The sequence below is a fragment of the Myotis yumanensis genome, unplaced genomic scaffold (genome assembly GCF_028538775.1).
Source record: "Myotis yumanensis isolate MYYU_CA2020_CCGP unplaced genomic scaffold, mMyoYum1.0.hap1 SCAF_8, whole genome shotgun sequence".
Taxonomy (NCBI): Eukaryota; Metazoa; Chordata; class Mammalia; order Chiroptera; family Vespertilionidae; genus Myotis; species Myotis yumanensis.
Genome location: NW_027223759.1, coordinates 36,633,615 through 36,649,666, shown reverse-complemented (window position 1 = coordinate 36,649,666; position 16,052 = coordinate 36,633,615). Strand labels below are relative to the sequence as shown.

Genomic DNA, 16,052 nt, shown 5'->3' with positions numbered 1-16,052 from the left:
AACGTTCTTCTGGGCAGTAACAGCAACAAGAGGAAGTATGAAGGGCAGAGAGTGAAAAATAACTTTGAATGTCTGCTGTAGCCCACCTCCCACCCCCGCTGGATTAGCCTAGAAACAGGGAGGTTTGCACTGTAAAGCGGGCGCAATACCCAGGTCACCCCTATCATTCACTACAAGTGACACCCGCCCACCTAGATCGAAAATCACTGCTTTTAAAGAGCTCGAAATACCAGCCCTCTCTCCAATGAAGTCTTATATTTTGCCATTCTTCGTGACTAATAACGCTAGCTTTAAACAGCGGCAGTAAGAGAACACTAGCGGATTCCTTGAACCGACGAGGAAACACGCAGGCTGTCGGTTGACACGGGCATCCAATCGGCGCCCGCTTCTCAACGGCCAATCACAGTTTGTCTTACATCGAGGCGCCGGGGAGCAAGGAGCCGGAAGTGTCAGTCTCCCGGGTGATGCTGCCGCGGGCACCTGGAGGGCCGTGCACTCCCGGGGCTGCATTCATACCTGAGCTCGAAGGGACAAGCAGTTCAGCCCTTTTCTGTGCTGGCTGGGTTTGCTTGTATTTGTTCCTAGTCACCGCTCATGTAATGCACTCCCTGAACCAGGAAATTAAAGCGTTCTCCCGGAATAATCTCAGGAAGCAATGCACCAGGGTGACAACGCTAACTGGAAAGAAAATTATAGAAACGTGGAAAGACGCCAGAATTCATGTTGTGGAAGAAGTAGAGCCGAGCAGTGGGGGTGGTTGTGGTTATGTGCAGGATCTTAGCTTGGACCTGCAAGTTGGCGTTATTAAGCCATGGTTGCTCCTGGGTGAGTATATCGATTTGTCATTGAGTCCTTTGATCATATTATTTTATCATTATTTACCTTAATATATTGATAGTTTGTATTATCAGCTGTCCTGCCGAAAAAGTTAAAAGGTTTCCTTTTTTGGACACGGGACTTCCCTCAGCTAGCTAGAGGAGTTTCTGCGCCCATAGAAAGTATAGATTCTAGTAGCACATAGCACCTGGTATTTGAATTTTAGGAAAAACTTTCTTCCTGTTTTTCTAACTCTGGAGAATAACACATTAATGTAGAGGGGGGCGTATTATTATAAAAGGATATAGTTTTTAAAAATCAAATGAAAAAAATGCTTTTATTAGGAAAAACTTCAAGTTTGAATTTAAAGTTATAGAATAGTACTTGAAATAGTCAAATGCTTGCTTGCCTGTTCTGCTGTTACAAACCATGAGGAAGGCATGCTTCCTGTGACCACATCTGTCCATGGTGGCTGTTTATAGAATGTGAAGGAAAAGGTGGACTTTATTTTATAGCTATGAGTCTGATGGTTTTATGACTTTTAGCATTATGGAAAATACTGATTTTTCTATACAAAGATTAGTCCACAAATAGCAAACGAAGCACAGTTATAAATGTATAAACTTGTTAGCTTGGCAAGAATATGGTACAGTAGTCTTAATAAAATAGTCAACAATTTTTTCAGGTTTGAATTTTTTTTCATTTATGACTAGAGAGATTAAGAATTGGAAAGATTAATAATTTGTCAATATTTATGCAGCCAAGCCATTGCTGAGTGAAAGCACTGGACTGGGAGTCAGAAATAGCCAGATACACACAGCATCTCACTCCTTTTAAAAACTCTGAAGTAGTGATCATCAGCTCCATTTTACAGATGGGTTCTGGGTTTAAGATCAGTTAAGTAACCTGCACAAGGTTAAAACACTGGTATTTAATAGCTGGACATCAAGCTCAAGTCTGATTGACTCCTGCTCTCTGTGAACATATCGACTGCCTCAGGGAATCCAGGTTTGCAGCCCTGCTGTGCCTCTAACTTAACTAGATGAACTGGCGCAAGTCATTTATCCTCTCTGGTCCCCCTAAAAGCCATCTGTAAAGCTGAAGTAACAGTATCTGCTTATCTCATAGGGTTGTTCTGAGGTTGTTGTAAAAGGGCTTTTGTGTTGTACGTGTATCTGTTTGTGTGTTCAAGATTTTTGAAGCAAACCAATTGCAGTATACATACGAGTTGTGATTGTGTTGTGTATTGTATGAATTGTTACATGAGCTATCTTTAAATTCACCAAATAAATATCTCCAACTAGTTTGTGCAGCAGTGAAAAATTAAGTGGGTTTATAGTCTAGAAACTTCACCCAGGACTTGCACACCTAGGAAAGGATATATATCCAGGCACATTTTTCAGTTATTTGGCTTCCATTGCAGTAATAATGGTTTAACATTATTGGAAAATTTTAAATTTTTCTTATTATTACTTTTTTTATCTAGACGTATCCAAAGGGAGCTGATCAAGGTAGTGTTCTCATAATGGCATTGGGATTCTTCCCAGGATCCTGGGAGAGTTCTGGAGGGCCTTGAGAAACTGGTACTTTATGTGGTCCCCTCTCTGGACCAGGAAATGGGATCTTTTCATCAGGCACAACCTCCTGTCTTCTGAGAGGAAGCGGGACCTTTTCCTGCTTAGTTACAAGTGCCTCATTCCTGAGGGACCTTGGACGGTTACATCTAAAGTTCTTCCACATGAATGATGCAGGGGTTGTTTCTGACCAGACCAGGTTTCTTTCTGGAGATGGGGGTTGTTTCTAGGTTGCCTCCAAAAGCTTCCTTCACCTCTTCAAAACTACACAACACCAACCCAGCACTACCTGCCAATTAACTTTTGTTTTTGGTGGAGAATAAAGACAATGGAGAGCTAAATATAGTGCATATATTTATATAAAATATAATCTGTCTTTCTAAAATATAAGTTTAAAGTATATTCTGTCTTTTAAAAATATAACCTGTCTTTTTCAGTTAGTTGATAAATTCAAACAAGCTTCTACCTTTCAAAAATCTCACATAGGCCCTTGGACTATCTGACAGGTTGCCAAAAGATGTTAGTGAGAATTTTTGTCCAAGGCTTTGCAGATTATATTTTTACAACTTTTTAAAGGACTTTTCTTCAATTGAACTTCATTTGTAAAAGTCGAAAATTTTGTCCTAGCTGGTATGGCTCAGTTAGTCGGGCACTGAAGAGTCACTGGTTCAGTTCCCGATCAGGGTATATGCCCAGGTTCGATCCCCAGTGGGGGGCATGCAGGAGGCAGCCAATCAATGATTCTCTCTCATCATTGATGTTTCTCTCTCATCCATATTCACTTTCTCTCTGAAATCAATAAAAAATATATTTTTTAAAAGGATACTAAATTTGTATCAACACACTCATATTCTGGAAGTCACTTTCAAAATATGGCAGACAACTCTGAAATATAATAGACATGTTCCTTTTGGGGTGTGTGTGTGTTTGTGTGTAATGGAAGTGATCAAAGTATCCAGCTTTGATAAATGTAATAATGACAGTTTAGGGTGAAAATAGGAAAGAATTTCTAGTGCATGTTTCTTTCTTTTTTTTTGTAGGGACTTGTCAAAGTAGAATTATTATTTAAAAAATGAATACATGTTAAACCATCACATTTCAATTAATTTTTTTGATCCCATTTCCCCCCACTCTGGAGATGGTAAGGATTTCTGATAGAGAGCTGAGAATTTTTTAAAATTATGGACTATTTCAAATGCACAGAAAATTTCAGACAATACTATAACAGGCAATTGTGTATCCACCATTCAGCTTTAACAAATGTTAATATTTTGATAGGCTAACTTTTAAGCAAAATAAAGCTCATTGAGGAGCCTTTGAGCTTTGTATTACCAAGAGAATATTGACCAACCAGCCCACTTACTGGCCTTTCCGCTACCTAAAACCATGTCAGAGAAGCTGGCAGATTTCCCCGTTAGGTAAGGTAAGAAAAACATTGTTTATGGAAATAAAACCTAATTCAGGAAAGTAAATACTTGAATAATAAATATCCTATTTTTTCATTGTATATACTTTTTCACTTAATTTTAACGAGTTATTCACTTGTAAGAATTTGCTTATTAACTAGAGTCCTTTTCCAAGTGTGGGAAATCTGGAAAGCAACTTTGACAGGAAGAAACTGTAAAAGGGTACAGTGCTAGCAGTGCATAGAATGTGGGTGGCATTCTATAGATCAGCAGTGCTTGCTTAATCTACTGGATGTTCCCAAACCAGCTGGTACTAAGTCTTTTTAAAGATACTCTTTTTTTAAATTTCTAAACAAATATCTTTTTGTAAAAAATACAAATAAGCAGAAAGAAGAAGAAAAATCACCTGTAACCCCACTTTTAACATTTTGTTCTATATACATCCTGTCCCATTTTAAGCATACACATTTTTTGTTATTACAAAAATGGATGATGGTATACTATAACCTGCTTTTATTACCTAATATCCTGGGAATATATTTCCATGCCCTATCTAATATCTGTTTATATTTCACTACACAATTGAACCATCTTTTATTTAACCCAACCCCTATTATTGGATTTTTTAAAAAAAAAACATAGATTAAAACAGCCTATTATTGGGTTTTTGCTTTATTTTTGTGGTATCACAAACAATACTATGATGAACATCCTGATAGCCGATCTTTATAACATCCAGAACTTTTAGAACAAATTCCTAGAAGTGGGAAATCATATACACAGATGAATATTTTTATAGCTATCACCAACTTGTCTTTCAGAAAGTTGTAATGAGGTCCTCCCAAGTCGTTGTTTTTAAAATAAATAAACAAATAAATAAATAACAGAATTGTTGCAAAAATTGGATAAAAAGTCAGGATGATTATGTTCATGTTCAAGGTGATATGACTTTATTTCTTATAGGATCACAAGATGCTGCTCATGACCTGGATACACTGAAAAAGCACAAGGTAAAAAAAATATATATCTATGTTTACTGAGGATAATAATACAAAGCAGAGGTGTGAAGAGCTATAGGAGAACAAAGTGTTATGGGACCAGAAGGAATAGATTACTGAACTTGCAGTCCCCTTGCCCTGAACTAAGTATGGCCTACTCTGTCATAAGGTCTCAGTTGAAAAGTAATACCTTCAGAAAGGCCTACCCTGACTCATGTTGCCGCCTCCCAACTCGCCGCATTGCCTCATTTGAATTCTTTCAGAGAATGTATTCTCATCTCAAAATCTTCTTTTAAGAGCAAAGGTCTTACTCCTTGCTCATTTCTGTATCTCCTGAACCTAGAAAGGGGCCTAGCACTCATTTGCTTCATGGGTGAGAGGCAGGGTTGCATTCTTTTCGATACTCCCTGCCTCTCCCAAATCACTTTGTTCCACCCTCCAGTAAGAATCGTTGCTCTTGCCTGGCCGGTGTTGCTCAGTGGTTGAGCATCCACCTATTAACCAGGAGGTCATGGTTGGATTCTTGGTCAGAGCCCGTGCCTGGGTTTCAGATTCAATTTCCCAGTAGGGGGATTGCAGGAGGCAGCTGATCAATGATTCTCATCATTGATGTTTCTACCTCTCCCTCTCCTTTCCTCTGTGAAACTAAGATGCAGCCTGGCTGGTGTGGCTCAGTGGTTGAGTGTCAACCTATGAACAAGGAAGTCATGGTTTCGATTCCCATTCAGGGCACATGCCTGGGTTTTGGGCTTGATCCCCAGTAGGGGGTATGGAGGAGGCAGCTAATCAAAGATTCTCATCATTGATATTTCTACCTCTCTCTTCCTCTCCCTTCCTTTCTGAAATCAATAAAAAGATTTTCTTATTTTTAAATTTTTTTTTTAGAAACTAAGACATATGCTAAGAAATAATAAATACAATGACAAGCATGTTAGGACAAGAAACAGTGACTCATTTGTCTTGTCTGTGTAGCCTTTGGATTCTCTTAAAGGACTTTCCATGGCTCCTTCCATATGCTTGGCGGGCGCTAGGAAAGGGGCTTGAATGTATATATGGAGTAGGAGGTTGCTTATGTGAACCATCTGAAAGAAAATCTGTCATAGCCATCCCATGTTTCACCCACACTAATTCATCAGAGCCTTTGGGTTTGATATTTTTTAAAAGCTCACCAGGTGATTCGAATGTGCATCCATACTGGAGAACCATGTACTTACGAAGAGGAAATAATTATCAAAAGGGAAGTTTGTGCTGCTGACACACATCTCTTAAGTTTTTTATATGGACATCCATTGACTTATGAAACAAACATTTTAAGTACTCTCTGTGCCAAGGTCACTGCTCATTCACAATGCTTACTTATAATAGTGAGTAAGTACCCTTGCCAGTTTGGCTCAGTGGGTAGAGCATCGTCCACAGGATGGAAGGATGCTGCGTTTGGTTCCGGTCAAGAGCACATGCCTGGGTTGCGGGCTCAATCCCTAGCGGGGGGGCTTGCAGGAGGCAGCCGATCAATGATTCTTTCGCATCATTGATGTTTCTATCTCTCTCCTTTCCTCTCTGAAATCAATAAAAATATATTTGAGGGTGAGGGTGGCCGGGGAGAGGTCAGTGGGGGAAATAGGAGACTCATGTAATACTTTAAACAATAAAGAATTTAAATTTAAAGAAATAATAATAATAGTGACTAAGCTACACATACTCCCTACCCTGGTGGAGTTTCCAATACAGTGAAGGAGACAAACAATCTCTAAGAGGTAAGGGTTATAATGGGAAAAGTAGAGAGTGCTATGAAAATATATAGAAATAGCACCTCGGTGAGGGATGAAGCATCAGATCAGGCTTTCTTGAGGAACTATTATTTAAGTACGCTTCATGCTTAAATTGTGTATTCTTGTTACAATCTCAACATCCCAGCCTCTTTTCAATTAACCTACTTCATGAGAATTTTTTAAAATCATCCTTTTTTTTTTTCCTCTTTAAGGTGACTCATATTCTCAATGTTGCATATGGAGTTGAAAATGCTTTCCTCAGTGACTTTATATATAAGAGCATTTCTATACTGGATCTGCCCGAAACCAATATCCTGTCTTATTTTCCAGAATGTTTTGAATTTATTGAACAAGCAAAAATGAAGGTAAGTTTGGTTTTGATCCAAAGTTCTTCAGAAGCAGGAATTTTAAAATATGGGTCCATTACTTAGTTTTTATTCTATTTGTAGTGAATATGTAAAGAACCATTATGAAACAATATTTCATGAATTCCTACAACTATTTAGTGCTCTAATTGCTCTTTTCTCAATGATATATTCATTTTCAAAATTAATTTCTCCTCTTCCTATGCCCATGTACTTAGATTTCCTCTGACAGTTTATAACCCACCTGCCACTGATCAATTTGTAAGCTACTCAAGTGGACTGTAGGATAGAGGTAGCTCTAGTCCTGTTAGTGTATTTATGAAAATTAATATGCATTTATTTTTGTGGCCACAGTAGGGATTGTGAATCTGTGCATTTTAACAATAGAATTTTAGGGTGCTCCAAGGACTGAATGGGTATTGCTTTTCTGAGATTGTATGAAAATGCTGGGTCTCTGGCTATAGAAGACCAACTGATGGTATAATACTTCGATCTTGGTACTGGATCCAAGTCAACACGCTGACAGGCCGGGCTTCTGCTTTGGCTGTTACCCATAATTCGACTGAAATGACATCATTTTTAATCAGCATGTAATTCTTACAAACTTTATGTGAGATGAGTAGATGGGAATGTAGAAGCACTTACAGAGAAAAGCTAACTCTCCAGGAACACCTGATTATTAATGACAGTTAACATTAGACTCCAGTTTAATTGAATTTTGTCTAATGATCTCCTTTCTGCCTTTTCCATCCCTTTCTCTCTCTCTCTCTCTCTCAAATCAATAAAAACATATTTTTTAAAAAGTTCATTTGAAAGTTTTTATCAGATATTACACTATGATTTTAAAATATCTTTAGTCTCATCAAAATGAACTATTGTACAAAGTGACAAAAGTTTCATATGTGTATAGTGAATATTTGTGTTTTGCTTTTCTTGTACAAAAAGTTAATATCTGGAAATGACTTAAATATATATACACACTAGAGGCCTGGTGCACGAAATTCATGCACTGGAGGGCGGGTCCCTCAGCCCGGCCTGTGCCCTCTCACAGTCCAGGAGCCCTTGGGGAGCAGGCCTAAGTGGTCAGTTGGACATCCTTAGTGCTGCCGCAGAGGTGAGAGAAGCTCCCACCACTGCCGCTGCACTAACCAGCCTGTGAGCTCAGGTTCTGGCCAAGCAGTGCTCCCGCTGTGGGAGCGCACTGACCACCAGGGGGCAGCTCCTGCATGGAGCGTCTGCCCCCTGGTGTCAGTGTGCATCATAGCGACCAGTCGTTCCACCGTTCAGTCAATTTGCATATTAGCCTTTTATTATATAGGATAAGAAAACAATTGAAATTGTCTTTTTGATATGAGGATTTTCAAAATATTAACTAATTTTGTTGTGGATCACATGGATTTCTTGAAATGAGATGCACTTGCAAATTTGTTACAACAGATCTAGGCAATGCAACAGATTTATGAATCTGAGAAAACTGCCTTGCAAAAGTAAAATAAGTCAATGAACTATAAACATAGTATTGCTAATACATGCTTTGGGTAGAGAGTTTTTAGTTCTAAGTTTTGTTTTTTCCCCCTTCCTCTGTTTCAATCTTTTACCACAAGAAGAATCAGGAAATTAAGTAACTAAAATGTCTAGTTCTGTAGTGTGTCCCACAGTTCACTACATTTCATTCAGAACATTAACTTTTTAAAAGCCTGAAACAAGCCAACCTGTATCAGTGCTGTTCCATCAGATCTATCACATTCATTATTAATGCAATATTACCCCCATCAGCACTGGTCTTACACTGTGTCTCTTTTCACTTACAAAGTATCATTTTCAAGCTACTTGAAACGTTATTCATTTATTGACCTCGTGCTGGCGTCTAGTTACCTTTTCTACTTCACATTGTCATGAGCTATTTGTGTCATTTTACTACATCATAAGTTTAGCTTATTTTTTAAATTTTTAATATTTTCCATTACCATTTATCCCCCCTATATCCTCCTACACCTCAGCCCCCCCAATCACCAGACTGCTGTCCAACTTCCCTCCAGAATATATCTAAAGGTAGAAAATTGTTTTCCTTGCTGATCATTTTACACAGAGATTTCCAAACTAATGCCACTATCTTTATGGGAACACTCTGTGTACATGGAATAGCTCAGGCTTTCTGTTTAGTTTATGGTTATGTTTTCTTCATTAAGCTTATATGTGTACTTTACTGGGTTATTTCAGTTTAACAAAGGATACTGTTTCAGAATTCCAAAGACCTCATCAAAGCACTTCAATCCTAGCAGTTGGAAAGAGGAGGTGTTGGTTGATCGATTGATTAGTTTTTCCATTCTTTCCTTGCAATGAATTGTATTTTGATAATTGAATAAATTGATTGGATGAATATCTATATATATAAAAGGCTAAGCGACTGGCCAACTGGCCAACTGGCCAGTAGGTATGATGCGCATTGACCACCACGGGGCAGATGCTCAACACACTGGGCCTCTGGTTTTTTATAATTTTTAATAGTATAAGAATGTACTATTGATTTAATAACCTTTCTTAAATTAATAATGAAGAGTTTTGTTTGATTTTTATTGCAGGATGGAGTGGTTCTAGTCCATTGCAATGCAGGGGTTTCCAGGGCAGCTGCAATTGTGATAGGCTTCCTGATGAATTCTGAAGAAATCTCATTTGCCACTGCTTTTTCTTTGGTGAAAAATGCAAGGCCTTCCATATGTCCAAATGCTGGTTTCATGGAACAGCTCCGTACATATCAAGAGGGCAAAGAAAGCAATAAGTCTGACAAAATACAGGAGTTAGAAGGAGACAACAGTTCATGAGTTACATTCTAGCAGATGATGGACAACTAGTTTCTGAATTGGCTTCTATAACCACCTTTCCCCTTTTTGTAGACTAATAAAAACTTCCTTTTCTCTTGCCTTTTTTTTTTTTTTTAGTGAAAATGAAGGTCAATTGATTGTCCTGAGATAGCATATAAATAATTTTTAAAATTATAATGTTTTCTTTGGTATTATAATGTGTGATTAAATGCTTCTTTGATTTGCTAAGGGAGAATAACAATGTATTACCAATAATTGATTTCTGTAGAAGAAAAAATGCTTAAATTTAAAAATCTGTGTTAGAGCATGGAAAGGTTAAATCAGTGATTAAGACTTTTCTATTCCAGCAACTGTATCCAGGAAGGAAAAAACTTGAAATGCTACTTGACTTACCATTTCAGAAGGAGATAAATTTCTTCATAAATAATTTAAGATTAAAAACCAATATCGTGCCCTAGCTGGTTTGGCTCAGTAGATAGAGCGTCGGCCTGCAGACTGAAGGGTTCCAGGTTCGATTCCAGTTAAGGGCACATGCCCGGGTTGCTGGCTCGATACCCAGTAGGGGGCGTGCAGGAGGCAGCCAATCAATGATTCTCTCTCACCATTGATGTTTCTATCTCTTCCTTCTTCTCTGAAATCAATAAAAATATATATACTAAAAAAAACAGCAATCAATACTGTAAACCTTCCAAAAGAAGTAACCAAAATGTGAAGGTTTACACAATATTTACATAGTGGTTACAGTATTCACAAAATTTTTATGTCCTTTTGTACCCACTTTCTATTTTGATTTTTGAAATTTAATTATATACTCTGCATTAATTTATATGTTTTTGTGTAGATTTTTTCTCTTACATTATTGTGAGCTTATGGTTCTTTAATTAGGTGATCTAGTCTCTTGCATTGTGTGTTTTTTCATCTTGGGTCCCTAGCATTCTGTTTTTTGGGTCCCAGGCATAATTTTTTTATCTTCTTAGATCTGTGGAAAAACATTTTGTACTGAAAATTTGTTTTTTAGTTGTCATTTGTTCAATGATCTGTTTTCTAGTTCAATATCCTACTAGATAACATATTTTAAGGAAACAAGGATTATGGCTTTATAAGAAATTTTAAATATATTGCTAGAAAGCCTAAAATTATTTATAATGTTACCTCTGGCCAGAGGCTTTGAATGGTTTGTTTTTTAAAAATAAAGTCTCCATATTGGCAAGGCTCACCTCCACATTATAAATTTGCTTAAAGATATTCTTTGACTTATTCAAAATAAAATGTACTTAAAATTAATATAATTATAAAATGATTTATTCAATAGCTTTCAAGCAACCTTTCATGACTTAGAAAATATCATAGCCATTAAGATTTTATTAAGAAAGTCAACTCTTCTTAAATACATATTCTAGAGAGCTAGTATACTGCCATATGTAAGTTGGAAAGTGCTCATTGAGCCCAGCTGTGCATTTGAGAAAGTAGGCCTTCCTGTGCTGCCAGGAGCAAACAGGCGTGATAAATGCAAATTATGTCTCGAGATTGCTTATAGCTTGATAAGATGCTATCACGTGCAAAACTATGAACTCTGCTTCTGTTGAGAAGCAGTGTAAATGTAATCAACCTACTGTGAGTTGTCTGAAGCCAACCAAGGCAGACAGAATCCTCTTAAATATTAGACTGATGTTGTCTCTGTAGTCAGTATTGCTGAGGGTTTGCAGGGTGAACCTTTTCCATTCACATGAAAACATTTATTTAAACACATTTTCTTTTGTTAGGTGCTATTTCGTTTTCAGCCATTAAATGTTGTAACCTGAAGCCTGAATAGAACTGGTTCATAATGGGTAGTGTGTTACTTATGTCTGTATTTTGTGTGCTTAGCTGTTGCCTATAGTGATCTGGTTATGGTGCAAGCGCATATCTTCTGTATCATCTACAGAAGTGCTTTGAGCATCTGTTTTATTTTATCTTAAATGATAGCAGTTTGCGACATCTAAAATAGATCAACAAATGTAACTCACTCTTTTAAATTAGGGGTACTATGGAAGGCAATGATGGGAAATATGTATATAGTATGTTTATTATGTTTTCCATGGATATGTCACTCTGTCACACCTGATTATTTATAAAAAGGAATGTTATCATTATAATTCTTTATCTCATGTATTATACATTTAAAAATGTATACCAAATATAGATCTGTTTTGAAGGAAAGGGAATAATATTTTAAGGAGTTTTTTTTTTTATATTTTATTGATTTTTCACAGAGAGGAAGGGAGAGAGATAGAGAGCTAGAAACATCAATGAGAGAGAAACATCGATCAGCTGCCTCCTGCACACCCCCCACTGGAGATGTGCCCGCAACCAAGTACATGCCCTTGACCGGAATCGAACCTGGGACCCTTCAGTCCGCAGGCCGACGCTCTATCCACTGAGCCAAACCGGTTACGGCATTTTAAGGAGTTTTAACCTCTATTTTAAAATAGAATTTTCTACCATTTTTTAAAGGAAAGAGGAAATGAAAGTATCATTTGTTTTTAAACATTGGAAAGAAATAATAGAGCCTTCCTAGCAACTTGAGAAAGATGAGCAGAAAAATGGTACTGGGATATATGATAAATTCTTTTTATTTTAAGTTAATATTTTTTTAATGTTTTGCTGACTCTGTGCTTTAATATAAGTTTGTGATGTCATATAGTTTGAACTGAAAACCACTAAATATTTAAATTTTTGGAAAACTGAAGAAATCTTTTTCTTAAGTTCCTTTGGACAAAATTTAGACCATTATATTAACTTAAAGATTTCAGAGGATATGGAGTATAGTATTTGAAAATTGTTATTGCAGCCTGGCCTGTGTGGCTCAGTGGTTGAGCATGGACCCATGAACCAGGAGGTCATGGTTGGATTCCGGTCAGGACTCATGCCTGGGTTGTGGGCTTGGTCCCCAGTGCAGGAAGCAGCCAATCAATGATTCTCTCTCATTGATGTTTCTCTCTCTATCTCCCTTCCTCTCTCTGAAAGCAACATATTTTAAAAAGTTGATTTTTCTGCCCAAAGGATCCTGAACATATTTAGTTACTCAGTAGTTATTTAAGAATTTAAACCAGAAGATTTTAAAGTTTTATATTCTTGCAATACATACAATGGCATTTGCAGTTAACAAATTTGTGGTTGTTTCCATTGATATACTTTTAAAGTAACGTAAACTTTTCTATTTCAAGTGAAGCTTGACTTATTTTGTAGCTGTATTTATAATGTACTCTTTATTGTTTCCAAGTATTGAAATACTTTAATAAAATAATAAATTGTATTATTTCCCCTTAATACCTTTATTTCTTTGAGGTTATTTGTTTTAAAAGATTTAACAACTGTTGTCAAATTCTGGGTTCAAATATCTGTTGACAGGATACAAAATTATACACTTTGCAATATAAATGTTTAAGTTCTATAAAGATTTATTTGCTCCAGCCACTTTAAGAAATGAAAAGCTAAAGTAAGATATTATAATTGGCATTACAGTGGATAAATTGGCATTGAAAATACAATAGAACATCCTTGTGTTTTAAGTCAGGAGAAGATGCTGAATTATTCTCAAGTTAAACTACTTGAAAATTCTAACCATGACATCATTGAGATAAGTCAGACATCATCCAGCACCCACCTACCACTTCACACATCATTACTTCTCTGACATACTCATTGCCCACTGCTTTCTCCCTCACTCTCCCTGTTTTAACCAAACTGGCCTCTTGGCTGTGCATTCCTTGAAAATGCATAATTAAGGTTCCACTTCATTATCTGCTGTTACCTCCACCTAGGACACTTTCCCCCAGAAACATCAAGTGTTACCTTCTTGGTAAAGCCTTCTCTAATCACCTTGTTTAAAATTGTTCCCATCTCTAACATTTTTATCCAGCTTTCTTGTTTTATATATGGCATAGCCCTAATTATCACCAAAATTCTATATACTTATTTTATTGTTTTCCAAAACTTGGGCTCCCATGAGGATTTTGGTATAGATAAACATCATTTACTGTGATGTTTATCTATACCAGGTGTATCCCATAGTAGGCATTCAAAAAATTGCTTATTAGAAAGGAGGGAGGATGAAAGAAAAAAAAACTGATGCATTCCTCCCCAGGTTATATAAGTTTTGATGTTACTTTTCACTTTCAATGGGTAATAACCATTTAATTGAGTAAAAGATAACAGGCGAATCAGCAGCTAAACTGATGCTTCTTTTGGTATCTGGCTGCCCCTTTTCTGCCAGTTGTTTACTGTAATGAAATGATTAGGAAAAAACATGTTTCTAAATGTAATATTTATTTTAATTTATAAAGACATAGCTTTGGTCATTATTTATAGAGATCAGATAATGCAAATTACAATTAGTGGATTTGTATATTTTGGACATTCCTACCCTCCTGCCTCAGTCTGTTTGGGCTGTTATAATGGAATACTACAGACTGGGTGACTTATAAACAACAGAAATTTATTTCTCAGAGTCTGGAGGTTGGGAAGTCCAACATCAAGGCACCAGCAGATTTGGTGTCTGGCGAGAGCTGGCTTCCTGGTTCACATATGGTAGTCTTGTTGCTGTGTCCTCACATAGCTGAGGGGGTGCCCCGCCCAGGGATCGAACCCACAACCTTCTTGGTGCATGAGACAACACTCTAAGCAACTGAACTTTTTTAACAGGTACATAATGTTCTTTTGCTTGGCTAGATAAACATTTATATAGAAACTCCTTCATTGGTGAACCTTTCTTGCGACCTTAATTCTAAAAAGGGAATTGCTGGGTGTGGTGGGCTGAATGATAGCCCTCAAAAGATGTTCCCACGCTAACCTCTGGGTCCTTTATGAATGTTCTCTTACACAGCAAAGGCTTGTTTATGATGTAATTATTAACTTAATCACCACCACTAGACATTGGAATGGTAAGATTATCCTGGATTGTATGAGTAGGCTCTAAATGTAATTACTAATAATGTCCTAAGAGGGAGGCGGAGGAAGATTTTACTCACAAGGAGGCCATGTGATGAGAGAAATAGAGAGAAGCAGTGTCAGAGACATAGATGCTACTCAGCTGGCTTTGAAGCAGGAGGACAGAGCCTCTAAGAGCCAGGAAATATGGTTAGCCTCCAGAAATTAGAAAAGGCAAGAAAACATTCTCTCCTGGAGCCACCAGAAGAAACCAGTCTTGCTGACACCTTGAAATTAGCCCCATAAAACTCATTTCAGATTTCTGGCACCCAGAATTGTAAAAGATAAATTTGTGTTGGTTTAAGCTGCCAACTTTGAGGTAATTCAGTATGACCTCATCTGAACTTGATTACATCTGCCAACACTCTATTTCCAAATAAGGTCACATTTACAGGTACTGAAGGTTAGGACTTGAACATATCTTTTGGGGACACAGTTCAACCCATACACCTGTAAAAAAAGAGAGTCAATTCATCTAAGTGGTTTTAAATTTTGATCTTTGGGAACTTTCCATTTATCGCTGGAACTGTTATTGCCTCACTGAAATTACAAAATTCTTGCAGGTCTTGGATTTCAGGAAATCCCAGAGGAAACAGTGAGGGAGGATGGGTGGGTTATTTTGAGGATAATCAGTTTGGTGTGAACCAGAGAACATCCCACAATATATACATGTAGCACATCACTTTTATAAAGTTAGCAAGTGAGTAAAACTAAGCAATTTATTTTTGCGCGCACATACATAGAATGTGTGTGTGTGTGTGTGTGTGTGTGTGTGATAGTCGAATACGCTCTAAAGAAAAGCAGAAAGTTGGGGCGGGGAGGTCAGGAGGACAGTCGGGATCCTATGGGGAGGATTCCGCGGTACGGTGGGTGCACGGGTGTTTGTTGACTGTTAGCTCCCATTATTTACTATCTTTTGCATTATTTACCATATTTTGTATGTAAGAAAACAGCAAGCACCAATTATGCTCTATTGTAAAATTGTGTCTATATAACACAACATTTTAAAAAATGGCATAGCGACGGTAGCAAATATGCGCGGAGAATGAGCTTCACGCACTAAACCCAGAAAACGACATTGGGAAGGGCACCAACTGCTTCTCCAAGCCAACTTTTCCAGGTGTTACTCGGAAAAGCTGGCCGATGACAGAGTCTTGGGGAAGCTCACGCTAGTTAAGAAACCACGAATAACAGGACTCGCGCGTCACTGAAACTCAAACACCAAACATCAGGAGACTCAGGGCGCGAGCAGAAGCATCCCGAGATCCATAGTTCCACGCAGGTTCCCACCTTCCCAGGGAGCTCCTGGGAGCTGCTGAGTCTGCGCAGAGACC

General features: G+C 37.5%; 1 protein-coding gene across 2 annotated transcripts; it reads left to right on the top strand.

The window, feature by feature from the left end:
• The first annotated feature begins 479 nt into the window (after positions 1-479).
• On the top strand, positions 480-13,005 carry DUSP19 (dual specificity phosphatase 19). Of its 2 annotated transcripts, none has more exons than XM_070422627.1 (4): positions 480-825; positions 4,760-4,806; positions 6,776-6,928; positions 9,511-13,005. In XM_070422627.1, the coding sequence occupies exons 1-4, from the start codon at positions 600-602 to the stop codon at positions 9,748-9,750; spliced, it is 666 nt and encodes a 221-aa protein (XP_070278728.1). In that variant the 5' UTR covers positions 480-599; the 3' UTR covers positions 9,751-13,005. The 2 variants fall into 2 exon arrangements, with proteins under 2 accessions (XP_070278728.1, XP_070278729.1); XM_070422628.1 differs by having other exon boundaries at positions 6,894-6,928; positions 9,511-9,599.
• The last annotated feature ends 3,047 nt before the right edge of the window (positions 13,006-16,052 follow it).